The 21,661-nt window shown below is 47.4% G+C and overlaps 1 protein-coding gene across 1 annotated transcript in view; it reads right to left on the bottom strand.

The window, feature by feature from the left end:
• Positions 1–21,661, bottom strand: part of FAAH2 (fatty acid amide hydrolase 2) — a 309,532-nt gene that overhangs the window by 87,203 nt on the left and 200,668 nt on the right. Inside the window, exon 6 of the mRNA XM_069648990.1 lies at positions 18,519–18,654. Coding sequence (XP_069505091.1) covers positions 18,519–18,654 — 136 coding nt within the window. The remainder of the gene's footprint in view (positions 1–18,518; positions 18,655–21,661) is intronic.

Genomic DNA, 21,661 nt, shown 5'->3' with positions numbered 1-21,661 from the left:
CTGTCCCTTCAGAGCACTGAGTGCCAACTGCCAGCCAGTTGTCCTGCTGTATTTTTACCGGTTTACCAGCTGATCATTTCTCTGTATGCTGTTTATTTTCTATCTAACACAAGAAGCTTGGTTTATTCGCCTGGTGTCTAGTCTCCTTATTGCTGCAAGCTGAGGCGACCCTTGGGAAGGGCCTGTCATGGCTACCACACAATGATGCCTGAGACTCTGGCCTAACTGCGTGGGAGAACACTGCGGGCTGCCCTCGACCACGACCGCAAAGCCAAAATACACAAGGTCCTCACCATACCAGAGGTAGCTTCTATAAGCCTGGCACACATGTTGACTGCAAAGTTGCCAAAAATCTACAGTGTGGTTCGAGAGGCGGGCCACAGAGGATCTCCAGCGCAGTGCACGGCTGTGAATTTATTCCCCTCTAGCTGATCAGTAAAACCAACTTTACTTCCTTTTATTTTCTGTGACTAAACATGGATTTGCCTTTGCATTTACCCCCAGGTATATTTTGCTTTCGTCTGTATCTAAGAAGATAGCTGCGCCACAGATATTTTGAGCTCGGTCTGTTGCATTCATCGTGTTCTAATGGTTATTGCCATATGCACTGTTTTGCTGGCTCCAGTGTAGAGGTATAGGCTCAAATTGAGTCCCCACGAGTGATTTCGTGCTGCAGGCTGTCCTGTGTATGGGCATTGTTGGTGCCACCGTTGAGAACCATATGGTTACAAGTGTGTGCACAGCGGTCTTTGCAGACAACTTAAAAACAAACAGAATTCCCATGGTGTTATCACAGCAGCACTCTGCAGATGCTGAAGACTAGCAGGGTGCCCACCACAGCCCACGTCTGAGCCAACATTGTTGCCAAACATAAAACAAAGATAAAGGCTAACATTGAACTACAGATTACAGCCCTTCTGTAGCTCTATTCAGTAGTTTTAATCTGTGTATCGTAGTTCACTGACTGCCTCTCTTCCTTCAATGAAGATCTGCACATTTTAAAGGGGCTTTCTTGCAAACCATGCGTAGCACTTGTACATGGAGTTACTGTCTAGTTGTCATGTTCTGTTGAAATTGCTTCTGCTGTTCATTTTATTTCATACTTTTGCTGGTGATGTTTTGATTTTTGTTTGTCAGGTTAGGTTTAACAGTTTATGTTGCTGTTCGTTTTGCTTCTCACACTGCTTGAAGATGAGGTTTTGATCCTCATTGCGTTTTTCTTGTGATCGATGCCTGGGGCCACCGTGTGACGTCCCTGGGATCACAGTCTAGTTCTAGTGTTTACAAATACAGGGGACATGTGGCTGCCCCCAGATTGAGTGAGTTGGTAGTTCATGACTGCCAACAGGTGCCACCATTTTAGACCTAGGTTAGTAGTATCATTAGGAGTGCATGTGTTTTCTCCGATGGCCAGGATTGTGAGCATATTTCGATGCATAAGTCCATCGCTGGTTACTAAGAGTTCTGTATCAGCATGCCACCGCTTTAGAATTATAGTGCATTCTGCAGGCTGTCATATTTATGGTCACAGCTCGGTGGGTGACCCTGTGATTATTCTCTGTCGCCGAGTTAATTTTGACTTTCTCCACACCGTGGCTTGTCTTTGCTACTCAATCAGAGGGTAACCGTGGTATGCCATTACCACACATATCCAGGGCCTAGGCTAGACGTCATTCAATTACTGCCTGCAGGCCTGCTTTGTTTATGGAATTTCCATAGTCCCTTGTGGTTTGTTTTTTATTTCTTGTATTATTCTGGGCATTGACAAGATTTTGTGCTACTATTCACCAGCACCCTTTCCATGCTGCAAATTAGTGCACAGACATACCTACGTGCATTGCTACAATGGTCGGGTACGGCCGTGATTGATGAAAGAAAAAAGATAATTATAACTACATTTTCGTGATTGGATGCTCTTACTTTATCTACTACAACACTCAGAGCCTTGTGGTCTATATCTGTGTTCTTGTTTCAGCTAAAGAGGTGATGCTGATGGCGCTCGGCCATTCGGGAGTTTAGTGCTGAATGCGATTGCTGGGGTAAACCTGAAGCGGTTCCTCTAGTCCATCTTGTGTATTACTTTATCACTATATTCAGTAACCTATATCAAACCTTGCTCGCTCTCGTCTCACCTTCTGTGCGACCTCACTTGTTTGTCTTTCCGCTATCACCAACAGTAAATACCAGCTATCGTTAGGTTGTTTGCACCACCCGTCGTGACCTGCACTAACTGCAGGCCCATCTCCCTTTGCGTCTCCCTGCTCTTTTAATTCCTCGATTTAGCTAGGGTCTCTGAGCTACCCAAAACACCACTTACACCTGCAGTAGGAACCAATGCCTTCTTCATGTTTTGAACATATGGGGTGTTGACCTGTAAATATTTGAAAGATTGGCATTTGCTATAATGGGGTTCAAAAGGAGTTTCAGTGGCTACTTCAGGGCTTGTTTAATGCAGATCATCTTGTTGTCTTGTGCTAGGCTTTGGAACAAAGAAAGTCGAAAGTGTCCGACGGTCATTGGGCAGCCTATTTCGGCTGGTACAAAGAATCCACAAACAGATTACATGACAGTCAGACTAGATCACTTAGGAACTCTAAACTAGAGAAGGAATTGGAACAATACTAGCAAACCTCCAAGGCCGGCTGGCCAGCCAGCCAAACAGTAAACACACTAGCAACCACAGGCCTCTACCTAAGTGTTTCTGCAGACACTGTTAAAGACTCTCCTTCAAAAGCACCTACAGCACCCACCTGTTGACCTTTTAGACAAACTACTGCAATATCCGCCTTTTCTGGTAGCGCGCACACCACCTTCTCTGCGTCAGATCGACCCACCAACCCCGACAGCGAGCTGCCATGCCACCTGAGCCCACCCCCTGGAGCCCTCCGCTGGCTCCCACGCCACCGCCTGTGCCGCCAATCACCACCTCACTTCTAACAGTCTATCGTCAGTGCCCAACTTCTAGCTTCCTCCACCCCCAATGCTCCCTCTCAACATCACCGCTGTTACAGCCTGGAACACAGGTGGACCACTGACTATTTACAAAAATCTCTTGCTGCAGCAGACCCAGGCTCTACAATGCATTGCAAGAACTAACTAAACAAGAACTCCAATTGTCACATGCTTCCATGTATACACCCCCGGCACTGCACACTATGGTAACTCATCCCCATCTACTGTCAACCACCTTATGCCTATGCGCACCTACCCTTAGGCCAATATCAATGCTGACCCTATGAAAATTAATACTCCTTGGCCCTCCACTGACTTATACCATATGGCACGACGATTCCCCACTTTGCCTGACAATCCCTCAGCTTTCATGGAACATTGGAAACACTCATTGCCTTTTATGATCCCACCATTGAGAACCTTAAGAAACTACTGCGGGTGGTGGTCAAAAACACTCTATACAAACAGATTATGGACAAATTGCAATGGCCAGACACGCTGGGATATAGTGGGCTTCATTACGGAAAAACCAGCAGGCTGCCGCTGGACCGGTAATACCATTCCGCCTCCGTGATTGCCAGAATCACCGGGGCATTACAACCCCGGTGACCCGGTAATTCTGGAGGCAGAATTCAGTAAATCCCCATTCCCATGGAGTCCCATAGGACTCCATGGGAATGGGGACCATGGAAACACTGGTTCCGTCTATGACAGAGCCGGTGTTTCCATGTCTGCCTGGAGTGACACTTCCCACCTGCAGGCCTCGGAATCAGCCGGTCCGGAAACAACGGTGGATTTACCGCCACCGTTGTTTCCGGAGCGGCTGACTTGTAATGAGGCCCAATGTTACTATTACTGCTAGCATTGAAGCACTTGCCGCCGTCATTAAGGATAAACACCCGGTCAAAACTGACTGGACCAAAATCGCTGTTTGCAAACAGAACCAGTCGGAATCTCCCTTTGACTACCCATCTAGATTGAATGACTGTTTCACTAAATACTCTAGTATTGCAAACGCTGGGGAACAAGCTAAATCTTCGTGACTGGTCTCCTTCCTGAGATTTTGAATAATATTAAAAACGTTCAAATTGAGTGGAAAGCTGAATCTATCGAAAAAGAACTGCAGGCTGTTCAAAACTTATGACAAAATAAAAAGGCAAGAGGGGGTTACCCGCCTTATGGCATTACAAATACAGAATGCTCAATAAAAGAGTGCCTCCAGCCGGGTAACACATCAACCTTATGCCCAACAGCCTCCAGGGCAACATACCACAACAAACTTTTGTTCCCCCATTTTTGCCAGCGCAGCGGCCCCAGCCAGGCCAACTTTTCTCTAGATATTGTAAGCAGACAGGCCATCTCATACAGCAATGTCCTACCAAACCTGCCAGGCCACAGCAATATGGTCCTACTACGCAATGATTTCATTACTCCCGACAATTCGAATTTCTACCCTCCACCACTGCCACCTCCACCCCCACCTCCTCCTAACGGGGGCTACCAGGATATGCATATCTCCTATGGCCCACAATGGCATTGGAAGGGGGACCCTGCTGTGCTGTCTGTTGCTTTGTTCCCGCTGAACTAGTCTGATCCCTATCTCAAATGTAACATTCAAAGACAAAATGTTTAATTGACACAGGTGCGAGGCGCTCAATGCTGCGAGCTGCAGAACGTCCACACATCCGGTGTCCAATCAATTGTCTGTTTATATTGGTCCCATTACTGGACATCATGCTTTTCTATTCAGCCCTTGCTCACCTGAACATTTGCTGGATATTGATCTCCTCTCAAAACTGCATTGTACCATTTACTGTTCGCCTGATGGTATTTATCTAGAGGTTGCACAATCTAGACAAGCTGAATGTTTGTTTCTCCTCCAACAACCCACTCACCCAGAGCCTCCTACACAGCCTCCAACTCACCACACACCCACACAAGCAGCATAGGTACAACAATTTATGGACTTATTACCTGTTGCTCTCACCCTTAATCCTGAGATACCTCTCCCATCTGTGCCCAAGTACAGAATATTCCCTCAATCAGAGGAAATTATCAGGCCTGTCATCTCTTCCCCCATTGATCAGGGCAACCTCTACACCACTAGCCCCTGCAATACTCTGATACTCCTGGTGGCCAAGAAGGGGACAAATTCTGTTTTGCTCATGAATTGTAGGCCCTGAATAAAGCTGTCATACCCTCAAATCCGGTTGTTCTGGTCCCCTTCACCATTCTCTCCTATATCTTGCCCAATTTTCACTTGCATTGATATTGCCTCTGCCTTCTTCTCTGTCCACATCCACCCTGACTCTTAGTATCTCTTTGCATTTACATAGAAGGGATGTCAGCTCGCCTACAGGCCCCTTCCAATGGGCTTTATTGACTCCCCATCTCTCTTCTCCCAGATTCTTCAGGAATACCTCCAGGATCTCACCTTCCCGGGTGGCTCCACTACGATCCAGTACGTGGAGGATCTACTCTTAGCATCACCATCCTTTCAGGTCTCTCTCGCTGACTCCGAGGTGCTCCTCACTGCCCTAGCAGCGAAAGGTCACAAAGTCAACAAGGCAAAATTGCAGCTCTCCCTACCCACAGTCCGCAACCTGGGACACAACCTTTCCACCGCTTGTGTCACCAATGTCCCATGCCAACCACTAAAAGGCAGCTCCACTCCTTCTTGGGTATGAGCAATTTATGCTGCCTGTGGAACCTTGATTATGCCTCTACTGTAGCCCTGATGCATAAGATGCTACTAGACTACCAACCTGACAAACACACATGGTCTCCTGACGCTTCCAAAGCCTTCTCAAGATTGCCCTTTCCATTGCCCCTGCCCTTCCTGATTACGCCATATCATTCACCCTATTCTGTGATGAAAAAGAGGGGTATGCCTTAGGCGTACCCACACAGAAGCACAGGGACCTAACAATGCCCTGTAGCTTATTTTAGCTATTGTTGCCCGCACTTTCTCAAAATGTCTCAAAGCGGTAGCTGGCACTGCCCTTCTCCTTAAAAATGCTGTCAACATCGCCCTAGAACACCACATAAACATAGCAGTACCACACTCTGTATTAGCACTCCTCCTCAAGGGTAAAACACAACACCTATCTGCTGGAGTCCCTTAATTTCCCTTTCTAAATCTCCAAATAGATTTCCTTAGCATGACCAAGTGTGCTTCCTTCGAGTATGTCCTTGTGGTCAATGATACATTTTCGGGATGGTCTGAGGACTACCCCTATAAAAATGCTGATTCGATTACAGTGGCCAAGAAACTACTCAAGTTTCTATAAACTCTGATATGGGTACCCATTTCACAGGACAAATTGTACTGAACATTTGCAAGGCCCTAGGCATCCTACAGAATGTTCAATACTCATATCATCTGGAACCGCTGAAATTTTGATGTGAAGATCTGCCTTGCTAAGTGTGGCTAGGTTGGCCTGATGTCCTCCCTCTTCTACACATGACATCAGAAACACTGTTAATATAGTACACAGTCTCTGTCCACACAGGAAACTCATGGGGAGGCCCATTCGTATGCCAGTTACCCACCACATGCTCCTGAACTTTGTGATTTACAACTGAATGATGACCTTATTGTTTCCGATTGCAAAAGACTTATGCTCCTTGTCAGGTCTCACTTCTAGCAAATCCAAGCAGCTCTGCCTCGACCGCCAGAAACACTGTACCACAGTCTCCTGCCTGCGGACTCGGTAGTTCTGAAAGTGCACCAATGAAAATCATTCCTGCATTCTCTCTGGAAGGGTCCTTTCCAGGTCCTGCTGACAACCCACTCTGCAGTCCGTTGTAAAGGCCAGGACTCCTGGGTCCACGCCAGCCAGTGTGCGAATACAGCACCTCTGATCAATGACGAAGAACAGAAAGGGGTCCAGGATAAAGGCAGCCCGCTGACTCCACATCCCACACTGAATGACAAAGCTCCATTACCTGTCCTGAGGTATAACTTGCAGAGTGCTGTTACCACCTCACCGGACAGAAGGTGAACAACACGCACACCAGAAGCAGGCCGCTGCTACACCTGTCTCCTACAGGTGGCCCAACGCTCTCAATACTTTTCTACACCCGTTTCCTATGGGTTACCCAGCGCTCTTAAAGCTTTTGTCACCAAGCAGCTACAATAACTCTGTGCACCTGGTGTATAGGTGCACCAGTCCTCCAGCCCAACTGTTTGGGGGCCAGCTGAATGTACACAGCACCTGAGCTGTAGGATTTGTTTTGCAGTTATTGATCGCTGCATATGGCATCCGTGCCAAACGCTTGTGTAGCACCTGGGTCTCCTCCTCGCTGCTCACCAGGGTAGAATACTAGGACAACGGCCTGATTTCTTCCAACTCTACGCTTCTGTCATCGTTATTCTTGCTGGGGTCCTGAACCTTTGACTCATCCTCTCTATCTACCGGGCTCTGTGACGACTGACACTCTTTGGAACATTTGGGCACAAGGCCCCTATCTCCATAGGATTGGACTGATAAAGGTAGTAATAACGCTGCTATTGCAGTATTGATGCATTCACCATTCACTGTCTGAATTATTTCAAACATGTTGCTGTTCCTTACCATGGTATTGGATCTGCCTCATGCTACATATCCGCCATCCTACACCCAGATACCAACACCTTGGGGTATTCTCATACGTAGACCCCGAGAGTCCTCTATTTAGGTTGCCAGGGTGGGGGCCAGCGCTCTTGGATCCCAACCCTGGGGGTGGACGAGTGAGGGAGGATCACCTGGGTCCGAGGTTGGGGCCATGGGAGTACCCCAGGTGAAACGCGGTATCTTGAGGGGGCGGGAGGCGAGGAAGAGGAGGCCCCAGAGGCCTTTGTGAGGTATGCAGGCCCCATTGTCCCTGATCCAAGAGGGAGGTGAACAGATCACACCAAAACAAAACCCGGCAAGGGTGAGGGCAAGATAAGACAAAGACATAACTCTATTCCCAACACCTATTTGTCTACCGCTAGTTCAGGCCCTAGGAAGTACTATAAAGACTAGTACTTTCATGGGAATGGACAAGCAAGGGAGGATGGCCGGAGTGGAGGGTCACAAGGGATTGGGAGGAGAACACCATTACACCTTAAAACCCTCTCCCTCAGCTTTTAGGGGATATTTCCAATCCCATTCCATCTCTCCCTCCCCATTACCAACCAGTACTGGGACGAGGAAGAGGCGAACACGAGCAGTGAAGATTACCCATAGACAAAATAGTAAGAAACAGAGGGAGGCCTACCACATTTCACCACTAGGCTGCCAAACTAATAGTCAGACAAGGTCAGGCAATCTACCCTAACTATTCACACCTGACTCCACTTGACCTTTACTTCAGGTATAAAAGGTGTGGTTCTGCCAAAGAGTACGAGCAAGCTGGTACTGCTGGTTGGAACGTGATAGCGCAGCAAGAGACTCCTGGGAGGACCGGAGGAGTACGGGACGCCAAGACGCTGACCCGGTGTACCATAGAGGTCAAGGCGTGGCGAGGTAGCCGTGTCTCCATGAAGCTGAAAGAAGGCGCGTTGCTGATTGCTGGCTGTGTCCAGGACAGTGCCCGTTCCCCTGAGACGTGTGCCTGTCCCAGGAGTGTCTGAGGGGCAGGTGGTGAGACTCTGATCTCAAACCCCTAAATCCCTGGAATCTGCTTGCCAGCGCCATACTGTCTGGGTGAGTTTTGTAACACGAGTGAGCGGAACACAGTGGCGTGTGGATGGCTGGAGCAGGACCGGAGACATGAAAGCAGAAAGTGGCGCGGAAAGCAAAGGAAAGCAAGGAAGAGCAGAATGGGCAAGCAGCGTGAATCGAGAGAAAACAAAAAGGGTGCAAGCAACTCGTAACAGGAAAAAGGGTGCAAGCAACTCGTAACAGGAAAAAGGGTGCAAGCGACCCAAACGCAGTAAAAATGGAGCAAGCAACCCGAAAGCAGGACAAACGATGCAAGCGACCCAAAGGCTAAAAAGGGAAAGTCAAGAGGCACAACAAAGAGAAAGGAAAGTTCAAGAGTACACAACTAAAGGACCAGTGTGCCAGGGGCACGATACAGACAAGAGGAGTGTTCAAGAGGAACAGTAAAGTAAGAAGAGGGTGCAGGTGTGCACAGTAAAAGGAAAGAAAGATGAAAGAGGAAATACCTGAGCGGAAACAGCACAGGAGGGAAAGGTGCCAGAAGAAAGACACAGAGTACAAAGAGGGGTCAGAGGTCAGAATTGTCGCGCAGGGGAGGAGCCCAAGCCCAGCATTTTTCAAAAGTCTCTGACACTACCCCATAGAAAGAACTGTGTGTTAAAACTGTGCATCAATACAAGGTGAACTTTTGTTTGAAACTAAAGGGGCCTAGGCTTGGGGAACGGAACCCAAAGAGGCTCACAAGAGCCATTCTCAAACTTTGTGAAGAGAGGTCTAAACTTGGGGAAGGGAACCCTGAGAGGCCTAACAAGAACTTTACAAAAGACATTGTTGAACCTGGTAAAGAGAGGCCTAGACTTGGGGAAGGGTGCTCTAAGATGTCTGACACGAAATGTGTATTTTATTGTTTGCTGAAACTGAAGGATTTAAGTTTGGGGAAAGGATCCCCAAAGACATTGGGGCCTTTTTATTGACGGACTGGAAGAGCCCTACGTGAAGGTCCCAAGGGCAACCCCTTTTGAGTTGAACTAGTTTTGAAACTGGCAGAACTATACCGGACGGTAAAACAACCTGAAACTAATCTGGGTTTATATTCCTCTTTGAGCCACCATTTTTCTTTAAGTAAACCCCATATCAAATTTTTTTGTAAGAGTGAGGGCAAGCATAGGTTTAGACACAGACCCACTTACAGACATCGACGACCCAGACACACCCAACAAAGTTTATAGATCGCTAAACACCTAGAGTTCTGGGCGCAACGCCTTACATGGTTGAAAGGCCTCCTAGGGTTCCTGGTCCCGAACATTGGCACTGCAGTCAACAGGGTTGACCTTCATTCCCTATCACTCCTCATCGAACTGGTAGCAAACGACACTGAAAAAGGAATAAAGATACTTAAAAGCGAACAAGTTGGACTCAGAACTATAGTCCTCCAGAATAGAATTGCACTCGTTTTTTACTAGCTGCCAAAGGGGGAACATGTAGAATTATAGGACAAGAATGCTGCACTTGGGTACCGGATAACTCCTCTCTGGTTGAGGATGTCATAAAACACCTCCAAGAGGTTGGTACCTTGCACGACAGAAACAAAGGTTATGCCGGCTCACTATTAATTTGGATTCAAAACACTTTTGTTCACTGGTCTCTTCCATTTTGCATGGTATTTTAATAATTGTTGTTATAATTGTTGCCTTTGCAATGATAGTTTTTCTTATTCACTGCCTTCTGTCACGCTGTGCTAAACAGGTGTCTCTCTGGCCGGCCGAAGCCAAGCTGCTGCCACTTGAAATAGAGTCACCTCTAATTAAGGAAGAAGCCTCCAATGACATCTCTAATTACCAGAAAATGGTAGATGTGTTAGGACAAATATCCAATGCTGAATTGTATGACTTTTGAATTGGGACCTTATTGGCCCAAGATCTCGGTCTCTAAAGCAACAGCCTTTCTGTGACACTCCCTATATCTCTGTGTCACCCATGTACATGGGTATCTTTGATTGAGGCTATGCACCGATTCTGCTCCATTGGTCTACACCCTGACTCAGGGACGATCAAAAAGAGGTTGATGTGGCAGGAGTTTTATGCTGTGCTATGGTCAGCTACATTATGCTCTCATACATTTAGGCCTCAGATTCTCCATTTTGCCCTTTGCCTGAGGCCTCCGTCTGCACTCAGCTCCTCTGACATGCCTAAACCCTGCCTGGAGCAGATTAGACCAAGACTCTGTAGCAAGGCAAACAGACACATCAGACCTTCTCTTCCAATTGCTCTCTACAGGTGTAGCATCAGTACCATATATGGTAGATAACTGGTGTTTCTGCGAATGCTGCTTATCCATATTCCAACGCAATGTACCCGCAAGGCTTCGTCACAAGGTTGCAAGTCAGATGTTGACCGTTATTGCCAAATGTCTGCAATATCATGCCAAGTAACAACCCCATTGTGAAAATGCTATAATATATTAGTGATTTGCTTAGGATATAATATGTGCTCTAAGGGCTGTCCATTCAGAGCTCCGAGTGCCAATTGCCCGCCACTTGTCCGGCTGTATTTTCCGGCTTACCAGCTGATAATTTCTCTGTATGCGGTTTATTTTCTATCTAATACACGAAGCTTAGTTTATCCGTAAGGGCCCGCCTTGGCTACCACACCACAAAACCAGCTAAAGACCACTTCCAATATAATGTAGAAAGAAAACCTACTAAGGCCCAATATTTCCATATATATATATATAAGATTACTGAGTTGCGGAGGCTGAACGGAGCAATGCAGATCCATGGTGCAGAGAACTACAGAATGCGCTCTAGCAGTTCTGAGCGAATCAACAGTGCCGGAAGATTTAAAAGGCAGCGCCTGATTGAACACAGTGAGACCAACCTGGGAAAGCCACAGACACTCAAGGTCAATCGGGGAACTGCTGTGCCGCCGTGGAGAAATCCGTGGAGCCAGCCGGTTCAAGGTAGAAGGAGGAAGGCTGCAGCAAATAGTCGCCCAGGCTGGGACCGCACTAGAGCAAGAAGGCAGGCCTGGTTGGCGGCAGCGGGAACCGGAGAACAGCACCTCAGTCACAGGAACACAGAGAGAGGCTCAAACACCAGGTGTGAGCCGCGAAGGACGTGGAAGACAGCGAAGGAAGACAGTGAACCCGTGAGCTGAGGCAAGGCACTGAAACGCTGTTCCACGCTTACTGCGAGGAAGCAAAAGAGTGCTGCAGACAGCGAGAGAGAGAGAGAGAGAGAGAGAGAGAGAGAGAGAGAGAGAGAGAGAGAGAGAGAAAGAGAGAGCGAGAGAGCGAGAGAGAGGCACCGGAACGCTAAACAGCTGTGAATGGAATGAAGGACAATCATATTGGGAGACAAAGCCCTAGAGAGGTCAAGGGGGGAGAAGAAAACCCCTCATCTCGTCAACATCTGCAAACCATAATAGTTGTGAGTCTAGGGACCATAGACAAGGTGAGCAAAGCCAGAGAGCGGTTAAGGGGAGAGAAAGAGGGCCCTTCACCTCGTGAACATTTGCAAAGAACAAGTTACTTACCAACTGGTAATGTGGTTTCGACTGGATGTTCCTCCAACGTATTCCTCATATTTGACATGCAATGTCCAGCTTCAGCTGCTTCGGAAAACTTTTTCGGATGAGGGCGCCCTGCGTCGATGTCCATCGACGGCCTCCATTGAGGGTGACGTCATCGGATGTTACAAGTAGCACACACGGGGCCCGTTGGCAAGTAGGACAGTACTCAGCCTTGTTGGAACGAAATCTGTAACAACACGGGAAATTCTACCGAGGGGTCGGTTGGGAGGGCGATGAGGAATAGGTTGGAGGAATATCCAGTCGAAAGAACATCACCAGTTGGTAAGTAACTTGTTCTTCGAATGGATTGGATAATAGTAAAGGGTGGCTTGGAAGAAAGTGCCTGCAACTCGCTCACTCTACGTGCAGATGTTGGAACAACCAATAGTATTATCTTAAAGGTCAACAACCTCAACAGACATGTGTGCAAGGGTTCAAATGACGCACACATTAGTAATTTTAATACCAGGTTGAGGTCCCAAACCGGAACCTGAAAAGCAGAAGGGGGGAAAACATTTGTGAGCCCTTTTAGAAATTGAGTCACCAGTGGGATTTTGAAATAGGAGCATTGCTCAGATGAGCGCTTGCGCTGCCAGGTAACCTTTAATGGTCCGAACCTGAAGACCTTTGTGTGCTAATGAAAGCAGAAAGGATAAAACACCCAGAGTCTCTCATTGAAAAGGATCAACATTCTTTTCCCTGCACCAGTCGCAAAACGCATTCCAACGGCAGGGGTACAGAGACTTAGTTGCTGGCCTTCTTGCCGAAAGCAACACCTCCATCACGTCATCCCAGAGGTCCCAATCCTTGTATCTCAACCTTTCAGAAACCAAGCGTGATGGTTGAGAGTGTGGACCTCTGGCTGGAGAACCCGACCCTCCTCTTGCGAGAGAAGATCCTCTCTTTGTGGAAGACGTATCGGGGACAGATGGACATGTCCAGAAGGTCCGAGTACCATGTTCTCCTGGCCCAATCCGGGGCAATGAGGATCATGTGGCTCCCGAACCGTCTCAACCGCCTGATTACTTGAGGAATGACGGGGACTGGAGGAAACGCATACAGCAGTGGGAATTCCCAATCCACCATGAACACGTCTCCTAGAGCTCCTCTCGGGGGAAATTCCCTTGAGCAGTAGTTCACCCCAGTCACAAACAGATCCACTTGAGGGTTTCTTCCTGAGCTAACTCCCACACGTGGGAGACTGAACTGCCGACAGGGTGATTCCTACTTGGATAGCTCAATACCAGAGCTGCATTGCCTCTCTGCACAGTGGTAGTGACCCTACGCCTCCTCTCATGTTGAGGTAGTGCATAGCCACCATATTGTCTGTCGTTATCAGGACATACCTTCCCCGCACAGATGGCAGAAAAGCCTTCAGCGGTAGTCTGATTGCTCTCAGCTCCAAAAGATTGATGTGTAGTGTAGTTTGGACTCCGACCGTCGAATCGTTGGCATGAGCTCCCCACCCCGTGAGTGAGGCGTCCGTCACTACAGTTTTCTCCCGCCATGGTTGCCAAAAACGTTCTTCCTTCAGAATATTTCCCGCACCGGCCCACCACAGATGATCCTGTGAGACTCTGGTCGGGATCTGAAGTTGGTCTGACATCTGTCCCGAGAACTGGGACCATTGCGTTCTGAGAGCCCACTGAAGGGACCTCATCCACAGGCAGGCCTCTGGCACCAGAGAAATGCAGGATGCCATGAGGTCGAGCAACCTCAAGAATTCGAAAGCCGGGAGACTGTGGGCATTCTGGAATTTTGTTACCATCTGGAGAATGTCTGGAGCCCTCACCTTGGGTGGTGAGCACTTTCCCAAGGACGTGTCTAAGATAGCCCGATGTACTGGAGTTGTTGGGAAGGTGCCATCTGGGATTTCTTGAAATTGAGGGGGAAGCCCAGTCTGTGAAGGGAGAGGCAGGTAACGTAAAGAGGATCCAAGGCTAGTTCGGGAGAACGCGCCCTGATCAGCCAATCGTCCAGGTAGGGGTAGACGCAAATCCCTCCTCTCCTGAGATGCGCTGCAACTACCACCATCAGTTTGAACACCCTCGGTGAGGAGGCCAACCCGAATGGCAGCACTCTAAACTGGTAGTGCGAGCCGCCAACGCCTCAGTTATTTCCTGTGCTCGAGATGGATCGGCACATGAAAATAAGCCTCCTGAAGGTCCAATGACACCAAATAATCCTGCAATTGGAGGGTGTGAGGGATCTGCGAAAGAGTGACCATCTTGAATTTGACCTTCCTGAGGAACTTGTTCAAGTATCTCAAGTCCAAGATGGGTCTCAGTCCTCCGTTTTTCTTGGGGATAAAGAAATATGGGAAATACTAACCCCTTGTTCCTCTCCGCTACGGGCACTGGTTCTCTAGCACCTTTCTCCAGCAGAGTTAAGATTTCCTGCACAAGAAGCAGATCTGGAATCCTCAAAGAGTGTTTCCCTGGTGGATTGGTCTGAGGTTTCTTTATAAAAAGGAAGGCAGTAACCGTGGGCTATTGTTTCCAGAGCCCAAGCATCTGAAGTAATGGCTCGCCATTCGTCGAGATGCTGTGAGAGTCTGCCCACCCCAACTGGTGAATCGTGACACAAACCTTCAAAGTGGTTTTGAAGCGGCTGCTGCAGACGCCGATGGCAAGGAAGCTGCAGCTGAAGCTGGCTTGGCACCTCTACCTTGTCCACCAGAAGGACATTTTTGTTGTCCTCTTTGACGGGCCATTCCTCTAGCCCTTCTAAATGAGGAGTAGTAACAAAAAGATCGACCCCTCCAAGGTCGTCCGCTAGGACGAAAAGGCTGAGGTTGCCCAAAAGCGGCACCTAAATACTTGGCTGCCGCCTTAGAGATCTGCAACTTCTCAAAGCTCCCGTCAGCAAAAGCAAAAAGATGAGACCCGACAAATGGCATGTTGAGAAGACGAGCCTGCACATCAGGTAAAAAACCCGACTTCTGCAACCACGCAAACCTGTACATCACGGTGCTCGTAGCCATGGACCTGCTGATGCTATCTGCAGTATCAAACCCAGACTGAAGGGACTCACACATGGCTTCCTTGCCGTCCTTAACAATAGCCAGGAAGCCGTTCCTTTCATCCCCTTACGGAATATGCTCCGCCGCCAAAGATATGCACTCCCATAGAATGTACAAAAATGTTGCCAAGGCACAGGTGTAGTTGGCCGACTTCAGCCCCATACTCACTGTCAAAAATACCTTACGCGCCCATCCATCCACACGCTTATCGTCCCTATTATGAGGGATGGTAGGGTACGCTGCCTTGTTGGGGGGTGTTCGCACAGGTAGCCAGGGTCGCTACTGGAAGGGCAGTATTTTCTTGTAAAAGATTTGTCCACCGCCAGATTAGTCTCTGGGATCTCCCAATTCCTGGCCACCCTCTTTTGAAGAGGCACATGGAAAGGTAACAGGATCCGTGGGCGGACCGTGGTCCAAAATGTCAGTGAGATTATGCTGATCAAAATGCACTGGAGGTCCAGACCAGCCCAAATATTCAACAACTCTAGACATAAGTTGCCGGTAGGAGGAATCAGCATGCTCCCCTGGCTCCGGCTCGCCGAACTCCAGCTCAGGAGAGGTGACAATACCACTAGCATTATGCAAAGTGTCACAAAGATCTTGCATCCTACTCGCCTCTGAAATGAGGCATTCAGGCACATTAGGGGTCCCATACTGGAGAGCAAAAGGGGCATCTTCTTCATCCGAATGCTCCTCCTCCTCAAAAATGGAAGTGAGGGACTTAAATAAATCCTTTTTCGGTAGAGTGGCAAACATTGCGGAACCCAGAGGCTTTGAAACAGTCGAGGCGTCGACTTTAACTTAGCCAGTGCCTTTTTTGGAGGCTTCCCAGGCCCTGTGGGCTAAACTGACAAAATCGGCCCAGCCGGCATCAACGGTTTCTGCGTCAATGGTTTCGGCGTCAACGTTGATAATGGTGTTGAAGGCACCGAAGGCCTGACAGGGGTCAATGACCCGATGGGTTCCATCAACGGCTTTGGCGAGGGCTTCAAAGGCATCAACGACCTTGACCTTGCGAGTGATCCTTGGACACCTTGTCCGATAGAGGCCTCAAGGGCCCTCGATGGGGATCACCCCGTTTACTCGGGCTCGAGGTCGTCCGAGTTTCCGGCAGAGGCCGCTCCTTGCTGGCATCCACCGAAGGCGCGGACGGAGCCCTTCCCTGTTTGTCAAAGATCTTAAGCATCTCCACACAGAAAGCTTCCTAGTCTTCTGGTGTCGACTTCTTGGATGGGCACGTCACCCTCTCGGGGAGCCGCCTGACGAAGACAACGAGGAAGGTGATGGGTAGTGCCTTCTCCTCAAGCGCTTCGATGAAGAGTGGCGGGAACCACTACGAGACCTTGAATGCTTGGTCTCCTTCCGCTGAGGAGAGTCGCCTCTCGACTCGTCGGTCAAAGGCCTAGCAGGTCGAGATTTATGTGGTTTGGACACCTTGCCTACCTGAAGCTTCCCCTTTCGTTCGCGCAAGGCCTTTCCGGTCATGGATTGACACTTGGAGCACGTATCCGTGAGGTGGCCCTCACCCAGGCACCACAGACAGACTCGATGCAGGTCCGTAATAGACATTTTGGAACCGCAGTCCTTGCATTTCTTGAACCCGGATCGAGGGGTCATCGGAGTGGAAGACAAAGACATGTCGATAAGGACAACAGCAAATACTTCACAAGTATGAAGCATGCCGAGTTTCACGAAGCAAACACGTTTGCAGAAAAAAAACAGAACTGAGGCAAACAGGCGCCATGCGTGCTACATATAACATCCGATGACGTCGACTCGACGGGGGGCGCCCTCTGCTGAAAAAGATTTCCAAAGCAACCGAAGCTGGCAATTACATGTCAAAGATGAGGAATACTTTGGGAGGACACAATCCATTCAAAACCACAAGTCTGCAAGTGTGTGTAAAGAAAATCACATTGAAAGTCCTGGCAGGAGAGTATATCAGACCAAAGCTAAAGTTTGTAACTGTAGAAAATAGACCACGCAAAGTGGTGCCAGATAAAGCCAAGACTGTGAATGAAGCTAAATTGAAGTGGAAAAGAACCTGACTGGGGCGTTAGGGAGGGAGTACACCAGGTATCCTACATAACTGGAACATGCATCGAAAACTGCTTTGGAATAAAAATTGTTTTGACCAGAAACCTCCAAGGAAGCTTGTGTGCCTTTTTGAAGAGAAATCTCGATTAGCAACGTTGTGAAGAGAGCCATCCCCTGGAACTGTGAGCCTTATCCATTGGGAACATTTGTGCTGGTGTACATTTATATTTCTGTTGAGCTTGAACATGTGTGCACCTTTCAATACTTGATACATTATCCCCTTGCACATTAGAGTTACTTTACAATGTGAGGCAAGGACAGGAGTTCGGACACAGGACAGTTTTTGCTTTGGACATACTGACATTGGACAGACCGTTAGTTTTGGTTGAGGTAGGGAAATAACTCTTAGAAGTAGGGACAGTGAGGCATTTCCCAACCATTTTATCATTTAATAAAAGTCTATAACCACAAATATAACTTCCCTGTGTCCGCGTCTCATACCTGGCTCCTCACACTTCATATGGTTTAACTGCTTGAAAAATCAAACCTATGCTAGGAGAACAGCTCTGCGGTCTGAAATGGAGCAGTTCAGGGGGTAAACACTCGGATAGGTAATGGCATGAACCATAAATTTGGAAACATAAAAAAGTGATTTTTAACTGAATCACCAAACTTGTGGCAACATTATATATGCCAGATAAGAGAAGGCATGTGCTACAGTTTATTATTATGCCAGTACTAATGTCTCAAAGCCCATTGAAGTTAATTATAAAGCCCGAGATGTTTCGAACGCTCCTATTTTCTAAAACAGCAATCAGGGCGCGTAAATAAAATTCAGGACAACAAATCAGATCACTATGGAGCTACTGCGTGACACAGAAAAACACTGCTCTTACCCTTATGATGAAGCAGGATAGCTCAACAGGATAATGCTATGTACTTTTATCTCTCTGTGCCCTATTCATGTAACCAGCACTCTGATTCCTCTGGGTTTAGGGCGCTCTACAAATGTTTAAAATGAAATATATATATGTAGCATGGGTCCGTTACACGGGTCGGGCATGCTCAGTCCCTTCAGTTCCCCAAACCCCCATGTAATAAAGTGAGCATCATTAGAAGTAACATCAATTACCAAGCGCTGTGAAACTGGATTTCTGGCGATAGTGGGGCTATTTAAAACACCAAATGCAGAACGTAGCACGATACAGACGGTGAACAATATAGCATCATATTGAGCCCTACACATTGCACTATACAGATTAGACCCAAAATAAAGTGCAGGACGGATTAGGCTCTTGCACCACTCACTTGTTGATCCCGGTTCCAGCCATGACCCTAAGTAGAGGGTCCAGGTCTTCGGCATAGCGGCACATGGGTCCTGTGCACTGGAATTCAGCCTGAGGCCCAGCAGCATTGGGGAACTGACCGTCATTTGGGACCACACCTGTCAGGGAAAAGATCCCACGACATAAATGAACATTCCTGACTACAAACTCTTTGCGCAAAGTAGAAGGGGTGCCATGATATAATGTGTAGAATGCAAATCAATACCATGGTGCTAAATGCAGCACTCTGGATCAGTTCCAGGGTGCTACAAGCAATGATCTAAACCCACACAGTTCAGGATACTCTGCGTCAATCACACTCATTCTTCTTGCACTTGGAATATTAGTCTTGCAGAACCACTTCCTCAAGGCTGGATGCATGTAACTCCCCACCCCTCATCTGGCAGAGGGAGAAGACTAGAGAATTTAGCACAGTAAGGAATAAAATCTCACAAGTCGGAGCATATATGTAGCCCTATCCCCTCACATACCCACTCAGTTTGTATTTTCATCAACGTTCCTCAGTCGTTACGAATGAGGCTCACACATACATTAAATAGTGGGGATGGCCGGCGGAATGTCGAGAAGAACAGGGCTTTAGGACTCGGAGCTCAAGTGTTGCCACTGTCCATAACTTGTACTAACTGTACTCCAACATCCCCAGCCCGACCTCCTCTAGCCTGGTGGGACGAGGTCAATAAAATACCTACAAGGGGAGTCAGGAGCCAAATATGCAAATTTCTTAGACAAAGCATTTCTCTGCACGACTTTAACAAACTGAGCTGTGAAAACGGCATCTGCATACTGTCAGCAAAAAGCTGGTGGTGTGACCAAGGTTACTGCTTTGAAGAGAAACAAGAATACACAGGCGAATGGGCAGACAACAGGGCCATATTATGCCCAATTACAGGTGGGTATATGCCCTCAAGGGGACAGTATCCCAGGAACAGAGTAGAAGAGTAGACCTCCTACATTCTGGAGCCAGTCTAAGGGAGGATGGAAGTGCAAGAGTCTGCTTAGGGAAAAAATAAATATACAAATGCCAGTTTGGTGAACTAAAAAAATATATAGAAATAGAAATCCTCCGAAGTTAAATTTGTGGCGGATTCTCTTAGTTTGCAAAGGATTTAGACACTAGTTAGTTAAGAGACGTTCTGATTCAAGTCTGAGAAGTGATTCAATAAAAATGAGGGATCACCAATAATAGGTGTCCTACTTTGGCACATTACTAGGATCACTGAAATGAAGAGATCACTGAAACGTCTCTTCCATGTCACCAATTTCAGAACATAGATGTCATTGGATCAGAATAATTACAAATGGATAAAACCCAACATTCCAAATGAGATAGGCTCTGAGCAACAGGGTGAAAGTGGAACAGGCCATCAAAATCGCTATAAAGAAAAGGATGTCAAGGCTAGCTCTTCTCGAATTAGGTTAGATACATTGCCAAACAGCCCTTTGGTGTCCGCACACCACATAGATTTTACTAAGATTACCAGAACTACAATAAGCAGTAAAAAACAGCCGGTTCTGAATTCCTTTAGGAGCACATAATTACCGGAAACAGTCTGCTACACTCAAGTGGTCGCCAAACAAGAAAGGTGAGAATCAAAGCATTCTCTGCAGTGTCTGCATTATAATTGCATACCGCCGGACTTGGAATGAGGCCCATTGTCTCCTCAGGATGGAAGCCCCTCAGGGCGTTTCTCCGACCCTAAATCGATTGCTGCAGATAGATCTAACAGCAGTAATATGAAGAGTTTGCCAGTGTCCCTAATGGTGTCCATCTGAATGTTCAAGTCTAGGAGTGCTGTTTCGGTGCTTTGGTTAGGCCGAAATACTGATTGTCTAGCTCCCAGGAGCTGGTTTTGTTCAAGATAGGCTTGAATTTGGGTGTACGCTATTTTATCTATGATCTTAAGCAAGAACGGGACCTTAGTTATGAATCGATAGTTCGTGGGGACTGTTGAGTCCAAGGGTGGTTTCACCCATGCTTCTTTTATGCTGGCTGGGATCGTATTCGTGTTAAACGAAGCATTAACGAGTTAGTAATAATGGGGGTGAGAATGGGAGCACAGAGTTTGACTAGGTGGGAAGGTGTCCCAGTTAGAGGCTTTTAATTTGGATATGGTTTCTAATACTATATTTTGAGTCACTAGAGTGAAGTGGAATAGCATATTGGCACTGTTGTCAGAGTTGAGAGAGGAGTGTTTTTATCAGCTAAGATCTTTCTTTTAGTGATGTTTTTTTTGTAGATAATTTTGGAGGCTAACGCATTTTGGATAGTGGTACACCACCCTTTGCTAAAGTCAACTGGCGTGGCGTCTGGGGTAGGAATTTCCAACTCTCCAAGGATGGTGAAAAGCTCCTTAGCGTTTGAGGAGGCATTACTTATGCGTGTGTTGTATGAGTTGGTTTTATAGGTTATGATGGCTGCTTTATAGATTTTATTGGCTTCTATGAAAGTATTGTCTGAGTCTAAGTTGAGAGTTTTTTGTGGATGTGTTCCAGGGATCTTTTAGTGCGCCTAAGTGCGACTAATTCATTGTTGAACTAGAAGCTTGTTCGTTTATTAGCAAGTCGTGTTTTAGTTGTAATAGGTGGTACTGAGCCAATGGTGATAGTGAGACACTTGTAGTAGATGTCTGCGGGGAGATAAGGGTTGTCGCTTGTAACACTGTTGGAAGAGAGGGCTTCGTTTAGGATGGGGGGATAGGTTCTCTGCTGTTAGGTTCCTGATATTTCTTGTTTCGTACGTGTCTACTATCTTTGACTTAGGGGGGCATTTCTCGTTATTGCTTAACGTGAAGTTAACACTATAGTGGTCAGTCCAGCCAAGGGGTACAATTGAATCGATGGATACTTGGGAGTTGAGCGAGAGTATCCAATCAAGGATTCTACCCATATTATGGGAGGGATCCTTGACTAAATGTGTAAAATTCTTGTCTTTGAGGGCAACATAGAGGGCGTCTGCTTTACGATACTGCTTATCATCGAATACTAGGTTGATGCCACCCTGGATGATGCATCTGGTATTAGGTTTAATGTGAGGAGCTAATAGGAGAGGGATATCCATGTCTGGATGGGTGTTATTATTTGGTGATCTATATATGACCAGGATAT

This window comes from Ambystoma mexicanum, chromosome 2q (assembly GCF_040938575.1).
Source record: "Ambystoma mexicanum isolate Mex_15411 chromosome 2q, UKY_AmexF1_1, whole genome shotgun sequence".
In the NCBI taxonomy this organism is placed as follows: Eukaryota; Metazoa; Chordata; class Amphibia; order Caudata; family Ambystomatidae; genus Ambystoma; species Ambystoma mexicanum.
This window is presented reverse-complemented; position numbering and strand designations above follow the sequence as displayed.